Source organism: Solanum dulcamara, chromosome 10 (genome assembly GCF_947179165.1).
Source record: "Solanum dulcamara chromosome 10, daSolDulc1.2, whole genome shotgun sequence".
Classification (NCBI taxonomy): Eukaryota; Viridiplantae; Streptophyta; class Magnoliopsida; order Solanales; family Solanaceae; genus Solanum; species Solanum dulcamara.
In genome coordinates this window covers 48,358,479-48,371,006 of record NC_077246.1, presented here as the reverse complement: position 1 = coordinate 48,371,006, position 12,528 = coordinate 48,358,479, and the positions used below count along the sequence as shown (strand labels likewise).

Here is a 12,528-nt window from a genome sequence, read left to right as displayed (position 1 = left end):
AAATAAATAAAAGAAAAAATAATTTTATTGATGAATCTTTGTGAGTACAATTCCGTTGTTTTCTTGATTCTTCTCTCCTAATATGTTTCCGTAATTCAAGGGCCGGCAGTAGCGTATTTCTCAAATGCAAGAGGATGTAGATTTCCTTGAGATGTGTTTGATCTCCGAAAACGTCAAAAACGCTTTGTTGTTTCAAGTCGATCTCCAGAAAGAACTTCGTTGACCACTCCTTCGAAGAACTATGTAGTTAATGTTGTAGCTTTTCTCCAATGCTTGCAGAATGTCCTTAGAAGATTATGTAACCCTCCTATTTATAGTTGTAGGAGGGAGGCAGTCCAAGTGTGAATGAACACTTTTGCCTTCTTCTGATTGGTTCTTGTAAATTTTCAAGCTTATCACAAATACTATATTGATAAGGTTACTTTTTGATTGGTTGTTGAACTTTGATCAGGTTTGCCACATTATTTAAACACGTGGCATCTTCTTCTTGATCTTTAACTTGACTAGGATGCCAAGTCATCTTGACACGTGGCATGAGCTTGGGTCTCAAGATGAAATGGACTTTGGACTTGAAATTAATAAAATGAACTTATGCATTTGTGAAGCCCAAATTAATTATTTCAATCCAAATAAATATGAATTTAATCCAAATTTTGTATGAATTAAATCTAATAAAATTTGTGTGTCTACATATACTTACTAGATCAGCGCCCAACAATAGGTGAAGTGAAGATACATTATATTCTGATATATAGGCTGGCATCTTTGTAAGAGTTGACGGGAAAAAGAAAGAGATAACATGTTGAGTAAAGTTTTTCATATCTTTTGGCAAATCAAAGTGTCCTTATATGTGTGTGTATTTCCCTTTAAGCTAAAATGTGGGAGCTTGAATTGAGTATGAATCAAACAAAACTTTTAAAATATTATTGCACCCAAGATGTCCACAAATATTAAATATATTTTCTGTGTTGCTCAATTACTGGGAATACAAATTTTCAGTGAACTTGCTCAAATTGCAGCTCTCTTTGACAGAGAGCAAATCAGATATCTTGTTCATGCAAAATCTTGAATGTAAAGAGATTTTAAGATCTTGAAGCATGAATAAAGACATCACACCTACAAACACAAATGAAAGATGTATTGAATGATAGAGTTGAGGTATGCGTAAAAAAAAGAAAAAAATTATCTTCTGATACCTGAGAAAACAACAAGAGTTTTGGCTTTTTGCAGGCACCATTTTTTTGCGAGACAATACATATCCAATCTATCACTGACCAAACATATTTCGGAACTCTGGATTTTAAATCTGTTGTGATAACATTCAAAAACAAATTGAAGCAAACAACACAAGCAATTCTTTGATAAATTAATTAGCAGCAAGCGTAACGTCATATCTTCATCTATTAAGTCTCCATTATTGTATTTTTCAAGTAAGGTTGTTAAAAAGAATTCCTTCTAATAACAGCTCATATAAAAAAATATAGTAAAGCAAATGCAAACTATGAGGAGGTGCATATATTCAGATAGATCAACTGCCAAAAAAAGGTCGAGCAGAAGGCTAACGACAGGGACGACAAAATCGCAACCCTTCAAAGGAGGAAATCATTGTAAAAAATATGAGGGAGAGACATAAGAAAACACACAGAAATATGTCTAAACCATTATCCTTGTGAATAGAGAAAGTAGATAGACCTTTTGTGAATAGTTTACGACAAGGCAACCACCTAAGTGTTATTTTTCACATAATAAACGTCAGTATGATGACAATACGCCAAATTTCACAAAGAAAAGGCCGTTAATAACCAAATTCGTGACGGAGCAACATGAAAAGATTGATGAGGTTTAGAGAGAGCAAACATTAAATACGTCCATTTCGTTTCTATGATCAATCAAGAAAGAAGCTTGGTCAGCACTTTCATCGTATACTTGATCCTCTCCTTCACGAGCAGAACTAAACTAATTTAAGCTCTTAATTGAATAGATAACTGAAGATGTAAAATAAAAGTGGCGATAATTTCAGAAAGAAATACAGTGAGGCAGATTAGAAAGAAATATAGTGATGAAGACGAAGAATGTAGAGGAGGAACAATCGAGAAGTAACTCATTTGCAAACCACCGCTTGAGTGAGCCAATAGAAGGCAATGAATGACCGAAAAAATGACCAAAAAAAAGAAAAAAATTATCTTCTGATACCTGAGAAAACAACAAGAGTTTTGGCTTTTTGCAGGCACCATTTTTTTGCGAGACAATACATATCCAATCTATCACTGACCAAACATATTTCGGAACTCTGGATTTTAAATCTGTTGTGATAACATTCAAAAACAAATTGAAGCAAACAACACAAGCAATTCTTTGATAAATTAATTAGCAGCAAGCGTAACGTCATATCTTCATCTATTAAGTCTCCATTATTGTATTTTTCAAGTAAGGTTGTTAAAAAGAATTCCTTCTAATAACAGCTCATATAAAAAAATATAGTAAAGCAAATGCAAACTATGAGGAGGTGCATATATTCAGATAGATCAACTGCCAAAAAAAGGTCGAGCAGAAGGCTAACGACAGGGACGACAAAATCGCAACCCTTCAAAGGAGGAAATCATTGTAAAAAATATGAGGGAGAGACATAAGAAAACACACAGAAATATGTCTAAACCATTATCCTTGTGAATAGAGAAAGTAGATAGACCTTTTGTGAATAGTTTACGACAAGGCAACCACCTAAGTGTTATTTTTCACATAATAAACGTCAGTATGATGACAATACGCCAAATTTCACAAAGAAAAGGCCGTTAATAACCAAATTCGTGACGGAGCAACATGAAAAGATTGATGAGGTTTAGAGAGAGCAAACATTAAATACGTCCATTTCGTTTCTATGATCAATCAAGAAAGAAGCTTGGTCAGCACTTTCATCGTATACTTGATCCTCTCCTTCACGAGCAGAACTAAACTAATTTAAGCTCTTAATTGAATAGATAACTGAAGATGTAAAATAAAAGTGGCGATAATTTCAGAAAGAAATACAGTGAGGCAGATTAGAAAGAAATATAGTGATGAAGACGAAGAATGTAGAGGAGGAACAATCGAGAAGTAACTCATTTGCAAACCACCGCTTGAGTGAGCCAATAGAAGGCAATGAATGACCGAAAAAATGACCAATTTTCCCCTGTGAGGAAGCACGCATGTCAACCACCAGCAGCCTGCTCGTAGACAATTTTATATGATAATATAGTAATAATAATATATACATTAACATATCGATAAGCCAACATGGCAAAGAACATACTACCAGAGAATCATCAGAAGAACCTGCATTCAGGTGACAGAAGAAATGCATGAACTTGGGTAAATTTGTCCTGTTTTTATTTGTCTAGCAAATCAAATTGAAAGGGAGAGACTATATGCATGCATAAACAGAAAATCGTAATTAGAGAGTAAAAGAACACTAACTGCAATAGCATTAGTAATTAATTGTTCAGCTCTTCCTAGACGTTCATTCAAACCATAGCTCAAACGCCTATCAGATCTAACCACCAAAGTCCTTCCTTTCCTCTCTGCACCAACTACACAAACAACATACAACATGCATCAAAACCAAATCATAAAATTCCATCAAATGATTGAAATTTGGAAAAAATAGATAATTTAAAATTCTTTTTGTGGACAAAATAATACTTGAAACAGATCAAAAACAACCCAAAAGACACAAAAATCAGATAAATCCGAAATCAGAAAACAGAACCAAAAATACAAAAGACATAAATTTAAGCAAAACTTACAAAACTCCATTTCAAATACTACATAAAGATTCAAAATTTGCAACAAACCTGACAAAGATATGCGAGAATTGGGGAAAAATGACTTCTCGGTGTCCAACTAAGCACATACTCATTTCTTTTGTCACTTCACATCATTGAACTCTTATTAGCTCTCTCTCTCTGTTTATCACTTTTCTTTTTTCTCTCGTTGGAAGCAAAACAAACATGGGAAGGAGGGAGGCAAGCAAAAATCTCTAATTTATGTCTACTGGAAAATCACTTCTTTAGAAACTGAAGCTATATCCGAGCATTAACTTGGAAGATATTATGATACAGAAATATAAATTTATGTTCCGCCAACCCGCAGCCATCACTGTAGATCCATCCTCAGTAGTATAGTCATTCAAACTTTAATTCTACCACCTATTTATTGGAGAAAGTGCTTAAAAATATTACGGAAGGGCATAAAATTTCAAGCAAACTAACAATTGAAGCTAAAAGTTCAGTGCATGTGTATAGCGTTTAAATATTCATAAAAAAATTCAAGCGGAGCAAAATGATTTTCTCAACAAACAACCGTTTCCATGTTATTTATGATTTCCTTTTCAAAAGGTCAAAACTGTAAACCCAGGAGAAACGAAAATTCCATCAAATTCCATAGAAATAAGGAAAAATCAAATTATACTAATAATGAAATCTGCGGAAGAGGCAATATCGAACTGAGAGGGGAAACTCCAAATCAAAGTAAAAGAGAACTCACAAAGTGTATATCTTGAGAGCTCAAGAAAAAAGGTCGAACAAAATCTTGGTCGAACGAAAGACCGATCCGAAGGAGGAGATCCCAAATTGAAAGCAGAAAATCACAAATTAGGAGGAAGAAATTGCTGGTAAAGCTGTGAGACCCTCTAAATTGAGATGCAGATAGACATATAGATATGTTAAAGCACCGCTTGAAGAAACATGAGACAGGAAAAGACAAACTTACAGTTGAAACACACAAGAATATATCATGCAGGAGAAAAACGAAGCTCAAATCCGAACATACATACATTCCAAGACGTTAAATGACACAAAAAAGAAATAAATTCGGCCAACAATCAAGATTCAACAAAGAAACACGTCTCCAGATCTAAGTATCACCGCCAAAAGCAGAGCAACTGCCGAGAAGAAGACATCGAAGATATGGCGGTTTCATGTGAGAAGGCCAGTATTAAGCAGTAGCACAATTAACGCCGCGTGTAACTGTGTGTCGAAGGACAAAAATACCCCTGAATGAAGCAGGCATGTTGACCATCAGGAGGCAGCTTGTAGCCGCTTATACTATAGAGTAATTTGTTGTCGAGGTGTACATTGTTTTCCTGCAGTTTCAAAGAGTTGTTCCATTAAAATATAAGTTTGTGAATTTAAGACAGTTTAAAGGTGATTTTAAGTCGATCGAAATTAAATAGTCAATATATATTTTATATATAATTGAGCTATTTTTAATTTTTTGAGTGTATCATAATATATAATTATGGTATAACTCATGTATATAACAACAATAATAACAATAATAACAAATCCAGTATAATTCCACCATGTGGGGTCTGGGGAGGATAGAGTATACGCAGATCTAACCCCCACCTTAAAAGGTAGGACGACTGTTTTCGAAAGACCCTCGGCTCAAGTGAGGAAAACAAGATAAAAGGTCAGATAGGGACAAACATATCGAAAATAGGATGAAAACAAGAAATAACAAAAGTGAGAAAGTCATGATAGAATAGTACAGAAAGAAAGAGGCATTAACTACTATAAATAAATATAGTATCAGTGGCAGAGTCAGGATTTTCAATAAGGGGGTTCAAAATTTAAAAAAGTAGATATACGAATTAGTTGAAGGGCTATTTATACATAAAAAAAATATTTTAACCATATATAAATAGTATAATTCGAATGAACCCTTAACCACAATGTGGTTCCGTCCTTAACGACTAATGTATAAGTTTTATAACTTTTAATTATTTTTATATAAATAAAACATAACTTTATTTATTAAAAAAAAACAAAATATAATTTTATTCATCGTAAACTAATTACTTATATATTTAAAACTAACCCTAAATAAAATGTTAAATGTTCAAGTAGTTAAGAAATGATAATTTTAGATAATTTGACCCTTTTCGAAAAGAGGAAAGAAAGCCGGAGAAGGCAGGCAGGTAGACAAGTTGCAAGATAGTGGTAATATTGTATGTTTGTGCATACGTATTCCGAGCTAAGCGGTCACCCTCGTCACGACTCTCCCTACCCAGTGATTGATTTGTCTCCGCAATCTCATAATCAGCCAATTTAGCACATCCCTCAATCAAGGTGGAACGCAGAACCTTTGTGCCACAGAGTTATTTTTGTGTCAATTTCGATATGAAAGCTTTGTTGAATCCAGTGGACCCATTGATATCTCCACTACCCATTACAACAAATACCAGAGTCTTGTGGAATGTTCAAAATTCTCTCCGAATTCCCATCAAACGTTTTGATTATTGGGCAGGAAAGAGGAGTTATTTTGCCATCAATGCTTTATTGGATTCGGCATCGATTGAGGAACTGAGGCTTCAAGAACCAGATATCAAGAATCCAGCTTTGTCAACTTCCTATCGAAATTCTGAGTTTCCAAAGCCTAATCAGACTCTTTTAGATGCTCAAACCAAAGTTTGTACTGGCCCAACCCAAACCAAGCCTCTCAATGAGGAACAAGCCTTCAAGGTCTTGGACACCATCCTTAGATCAGGTTCTTCTCATTTGGCTTTCTTCTTTCTGTTTATATTCATTTCTTTTAGCTTTTCTGGTACTGTCATATGTTTTAGGATTCAAGTTATATAATTTTTCAATGACATAATTGTAATTTAGCCACTTATTATAGCAAATCACTTTGTGAACATTTTTTCCGGCTAATCAGTCGACGTTTATTTTTAAAAAACTACCTATAAATTAGATTTTTTAAGTGTCTGCATTGTGTAAATACTAAATACCATCTCATTGAGGACTTGCTTGTACATTGGAATAGTTGGATGCATTGTGATTTTACCAAAAACTAGAAAATCTTACATTGTGTTCACATGCTGCTCTGAAGAACTTAGCTAAGAACACTCGGAGCAATGGTACCACATATAGCAATACAAACTGGTCAGGATTATTGCTTTGATGTTCTTGTTACTCTAACATTAGCTTTGATGTCTGTCAGTTATTTTGGTTAGAGATTTATATGTACATATACGGACTTGAGATTTCGAAAATCTCTAGTGGTAGAGAATATACTAAAAACATGCACGCGTGTAGATACATAATTTATATGGTGTACAGGTTGGCTTGCTTTACACCTCAACTATTCTACCAGGTAGTTACCACCTTCCACTAGATAGTTATTTGATAACTCTACCCACAAAGGTTGCGACAAATGCGAAGCCTTTACCTAGTGTTGCCTCTGTTGGGATTTGAGTGTTGGTTTCTATAGTTGTCACTCTTAACACTTCGATTGCCCGAGAATCCTATAAATTGTGGTATTAGAATAAATAGACATTTGGATGTAGAAGATTCTCCAACTAGTCTGAGATCACATAGTTAATTTTTAATCTACATCTCTCGATGCAAAAAGAAACAAGAAAAAATAATAATAGGAAAGTAGAAACAGTCTAACCAATCCCCTCTAAGTATGCATCAAATAACTCGGGTTCATATTGTAGCTCATAGTTATTGATGGTTAGTTCATCTGGTGTTCTGATTTTGGTCCACTTCCATAAATCTGCATGCCATAAGTAGCTTGATTTGGATCATTGCAGAAGACTTTCGGAAGATAAAATTGAAAAGGTCAAGTAATTTAAATTAAGCAAAACCACAACAATTATTGAGGCCTGATTTCCCAATCACCAGAGGAAGACTTGCTTTGCCATTAATATGGATATATTTGTGTAAGACTTCCCGATTAACACTGAAGATACTCAGTACCATAGTGTTTGATTTCAGCAAAGGGAGAACTCAAAGATGAAGAGCCAGTATCAAAAGCACAACTTGGGGCATTTTTTACTGCAATGACAATTCGTGCAAATGCTTTCCCTGAGCCAACCCAATGGAGTGAAGGGGAAAGGCGTGCGATGAATCATTATTGGCCCCAATTAATTCGAGTGCTGCCTGAAGATACCATATTTATCGCTGATCCAGAAGGCTCAATAATGGGAATTGGCAGTTCAATAGGTCCCCAATTTGTTGGAAATGGTACTGCCGAGATGAGACTAGTTGGCGCCCTCAGGGAAGTTTTGGCTGGGGGTCATCTTGGATACGAGGAAGTTCAAGGTGTTCTAAAAGACGTCCTTCCATTGAAAGTAGAAGAAATGGGATCATCTAGTGTAAGTGAGTCACTCCTTTCTGCATTTATGATAGGCCAACGAATGAATCGGGAAACAGACCGTGAGTTGAAAGCCTACTGCCTTGCATTTGATGATGAACTTGGTAATATACTATTACCTTTAATCTAAAAAATTGGTTCTTGCTTGATACATGCCTTTTGCTAAATTCCATTTATTAGTATCTGCTTAAATCTTATAATCTTCCTTATTAGGCCCTGCACCAGTTGCTGATGTAAACTCATTGACTCACTACGGTGAGCCTTATGATGGAAACACCCGCTACTTCAGAAGCACACTGTTTGTTGCTGCTGTTAGATCCTGCTATGGTGAATCTTGCTTGCTCCATGGTGTGGGTTGGATGCCACCAAAGGTCATATGAGCCTATATGCTGTAATAACTAATATGATGTCCACTACTTATATTTTAATCTGAAATTTGTGTCCGATGTATATGCTGAGATGCAGATTTTATTAGTAATAAACATGAATATGTGAGGAAAATGGAAATATTTACTTGAAATGGCACCTGCTGCTACCTTCCAATGAAAAATTATATTTGCAGAGAATATTATGACTTGATATTGGCAGACGGATTTCCACATCTGTTCAAGTTTGTACTTTCTATTTTTTTTGAAGCAAGTGGTCTACTCAAAACTCATTTGCTTATTCCAGGGAGGCATTACTGAAGAGCAAATGCTGATGTTTATGGGGGCCAACACACACTTAACCCCCTCTCAAGCAAAAAAGCTTCTTGAGGTTCATGATTCTCCCTGTCCTTGATACCTTTTTCGCCTTAAAACTTAAATGAACTGTTGCAGTTTCTTTGTAATCCAAATTGTATTCAGGATGATGAAGTTGGTTTTGCTTATGTGAGTCAGCGCGAGGCTCGCCCATCTTTGTACGTAGATCCAACCTCTCAGAAACCAATGATTACCTTTTTGTCCTTGCTTTTATCTTTTTCTTTTTCCTTTTGCACTTTTTACAGAGAAAAACAACGCCTCAATTAAATTTCCAGCAACTTCCGTAGATGTCAATTAAAAATAAAAAGGATATATTTTTGCTTAGATTTTTTAATCTGGTCTTCCCGATTCCGAAGGCTTCTAAAGTTGTAGGTTGATAGTATTAGTATCTGATTGTTTGAAATAATCTGTATGCCTGTTCCAAAGCCCTTTGACATGTTGGACTCCTCCCCCCCCTCCGCTCCCCCACTCTATATTCTATGCTCTTAATATTTGAGTTTGTATTTTCTGACTTCGGCTCCCATCTGAACATGGCTCCTACATTGCGGGTTCTTCTTCACTTTTTAGTTTCTTGGCTTCCTTAAATGATCATTGTGACATCATTATGTCTTCTATTTGAGCACTTCGATCATGCTCTTATTTATTTGTTTGTTTGGCGGGAGGGAAGTTTCTTTGTGGTGCAAGACTGCAAGGATAAAGCACTAAACATTAATATCTAGCAATGTTGTGAAATAAAGTTACCACATTCGTGAATGTCGTATGAAAATAAAGAAATAGAAGTATGTACATTCGTTAAGCACGTAGTCATTGTCCTTCCTCCGTAGAGATCCTAGATGTTCATTTAAGGCATAGCTCAATCGTAGAAAGAAGTTGTTTCTTAGCTTATTGCTTTATGAATACCTGCGCTAAACTTCGGATGATAATAAAAACCAGCTGACATGATGGGAGACATGTTATTATTCTTGCAGATATTCATTGATTGGGTTAAGGGAACATATAAAGAAACGCCCACCACTGGCAACAGCTGAGAAAGTTCAACAAATTGTGCGGGTAGGTCATGGTACTGTTTGTTTCTGTTGTACCAAATACAAAAAAATCATCCAACTCGGCTTAATTAAATTTCTAAATTTCAGGTAGCCCATGTTATTATCTTGTCTGTTGACTGACGAGCTTAGCTTAGAACTATGAATTAATGATTTAATTCGATTTACTCCCGATCACATGTAGGTTCTTTAGAAAGAAGCTACTGGTTTTCAGATGTCTTTTTATTTTCTCCCATTTGTGTATATTCACCTTAAAAAAACAGAAGCTCCTTGCAGCTTGAACAAATTGGTCTTCAGTTGAAATGTGCTATTTTCTCTTCAGGCTTGCGGAAAGGAAGCAATCGTTGCTGGTTTTTATCATGAAGGATATGAAGAACCACTTTTAATGCTTATGAGAAGAAGGGGTGTGCATGCTGGTTTGGTTGTAAAGGTACTTCATAACCTGAAAGATCTTTTTTTTTTGTTGGGGGGTTGGGGAGGGGGGACCATCCACTGTCTATTATCATCTCTGACCTGAGAAAACTTGTGGAGGCATTGATTTCATGAGTTGTATATAATCTCTGTATATGTTTGCATCTTTAGGGTGAGGAAGGTGCACTTTCAATGACGACAAGGCTGCGGTCAGCAAATGCGTCAAAAGGACTTCCTGTGAATTATTGCTCAGGGTTTCGTTCAGTGAATTTGGCACCTTCTTGTGCTGTTGATGGTACGTGTTTACCGTACTGCCAGCGATTTTATCCTTTACAGTCTATGTTGAGTTGCTAGATTCCTGCTTCTCCAAGTACATAGAAACAGCTTACCTATTCTAAAGAAAATAGACAATGAGGAAGATTGTTTTAACAAATCTTTTCTGCAAGCTCAAGCCTATTAAGATGTCGCAGGTGTATCACGTGAGAGTTTCAATATTGAGGTGAATGCTAGGGATTATGGCTTTGCATCCACAGATACTCCAAGAACAGATAGATCTGTAAGCTCCATCTCTCTTAATCTCTTTCATATGTTTTTTCTGTTCCCGAGTTTCGATGGTACTTTGCTAGCATCAAAATTTGTCAGATCAGTAAGTGATACTTATTTAGCCTGCTGCTTACCTTTAAGGCATAAAATGTGGACAAGTTATTCCTTTTCACTTGTTAATATTATGGTGATAGACTATTTTTAAGTAATAAAAACTGAGAGGTGGTGTAAAAATGTTGAAGATCTATCAGTTATTAAGATTGATATACTGTTCTGAAAGGTACTTAATTGGTGAATTACCAAACAGATGAACAGACAGAACTTCTAAACACCTGCTAGCTTTCAATTGTCATTTTGCATGTTACACTGATTGCTATTGGCCATTGGATAAATTGGACTACTCTCTTGGTGGCATATCAATTGTAAGAGAGTATAAATGATCATTGCTTCTGTGAAGTTAATTATGTGTACGATATCATATTTACTTAGTTTGGGATCTGAAATTTCTATTCGGAAGGGAAGACGAGGTTAATCGTCTTAACATGGTTACTACTCTCTCAAATGAGCATAGTTCCTGTGAAGAAGATGGGTGTAATTGTTTCTACTTGATTGCTTCTCTCTCAAATTGTAGGCTACCTCCTCGGGTTTTTATCTTTTTGCTGTTCTCAAGGAGAATCAGGATGATTAATCCTCTGTTCCTTTATGAATTTATTTAGGTTGCAAGGAATATAGAGTTGGGTTTAGCAGCTTTACGTGGTGAGAAAGGTCCCACCTACGATAGAATTGTCTTAAATGCCGGAATGGTTGACCATTTGCTTGGGTCTGATGGAGCTCAAGACATAAGTGCAGCCTTTGATAGAGCCAGAGAAGCCATTGACAGTGGCAAGGCTCTCAGAAGACTACTAAATTACATCAAGATATCTAACAAAGTAATGTCATAATTAGAGGCATGAAGGATTTTCCCCATTATCCCAGCAAACGAGTACAATAGTCCATGGACGATGACATTGAGAACTTTTCTTTCTCTTTTTTATATTTTTGTCTTTTAAAGCTGTTGTACATGACCACAAGATTTTCACTGTTCTAGTTTTGCTTAAGCGAGCCTCTGTTATCACCACTAGTTCACTGCTACTAAAATGAACATTCAAGATGTTGATACCACACAATACGAAGGATTTAGTGACAAGTCTGTATATCCAAAATTTAGTGTTTCTGATTGATCTGCAACTAACCACTTTTCAAATTATGATATTCTCATGTGTGCTAAATGTCTACAATGTTTCTTAGTTGGTACTTCTTTGAATAGTTCTTGATCTGATGTAAAAGGTATACTCTTGTCTGAGTTCAGAATTTTCCTGCCAACTATAAATAGTTTCTGAAAATTGTTGAACTAATATGAAGTTTCTGCAACCCTAACACGAGAGAAATTTGGACTTCTTTTAAAAAATTAAAATTAAAAATCTCTTCTCAACACACTTATGACATTAATCTACATATCCACACTCCAAGGCATCTCCTATTAACCTTCCAATATGTTCTTCATTCTGAGTGAAGCTGTCTCCATTATAACTGATACCAGTTGAATAACTATACATTATTCCAGACTCAGATTGTAACTTTTTGAAATCAATGATTAACGGAGACTCAGTTCAAAT

The 12,528-nt window shown here is 35.5% G+C and overlaps 1 protein-coding gene and 1 long non-coding RNA gene across 8 annotated transcripts; one reads left to right on the top strand and one right to left on the bottom strand.

The window, feature by feature from the left end:
- Positions 1-891: 891 nt before the first annotated feature.
- LOC129870254 (uncharacterized) lies at positions 892-5,106 on the bottom strand. Of its 6 annotated transcripts, none has more exons than XR_008762061.1 (5): positions 3,831-5,106; positions 2,855-3,566; positions 1,858-2,303; positions 1,197-1,306; positions 892-1,116 (listed from the first exon to the last, which is right to left on the bottom strand). It is a non-coding gene; the product is annotated as an uncharacterized LOC129870254 (long non-coding RNA). The 6 variants fall into 6 exon arrangements; XR_008762060.1 differs by having other exon boundaries at positions 4,522-5,106; XR_008762063.1 differs by having other exon boundaries at positions 4,747-5,106.
- Positions 5,107-5,886: 780 nt separating this feature from the next.
- LOC129870447 (uncharacterized) lies at positions 5,887-12,124 on the top strand. 2 transcript variants are annotated; one of them, XM_055945249.1, is made up of 10 exons: positions 5,887-6,525; positions 7,758-8,240; positions 8,350-8,507; positions 8,809-8,892; positions 8,982-9,034; positions 9,845-9,926; positions 10,242-10,349; positions 10,502-10,625; positions 10,801-10,886; positions 11,590-12,124. In XM_055945249.1, exons 1-10 carry the CDS (start codon positions 6,159-6,161, stop codon positions 11,812-11,814), a joined length of 1,770 nt encoding a protein of 589 aa, XP_055801224.1. In that variant the 5' UTR covers positions 5,887-6,158; the 3' UTR covers positions 11,815-12,124. The 2 variants fall into 2 exon arrangements, with proteins under 2 accessions (XP_055801224.1, XP_055801223.1); XM_055945248.1 differs by having other exon boundaries at positions 10,792-10,886.
- Positions 12,125-12,528: the final 404 nt, after the last annotated feature.

Excerpts from the sequence above, each read along its gene's own strand:
- LOC129870447 (XM_055945248.1), top strand. The coding sequence starts at position 6,159 with ATGAAAGCTTTGTTGAATCCAGTGGACCCATTGATATCTCCACTACCC. Across the intron at positions 8,893-8,981 it reads AAGCAAAAAAGCTTCTTGAG|GATGATGAAGTTGGTTTTGC; the intron begins GTTCATGATTCT and ends AATTGTATTCAG. Across the intron at positions 10,350-10,501 it reads ATGCTGGTTTGGTTGTAAAG|GGTGAGGAAGGTGCACTTTC; the intron begins GTACTTCATAAC and ends TTGCATCTTTAG.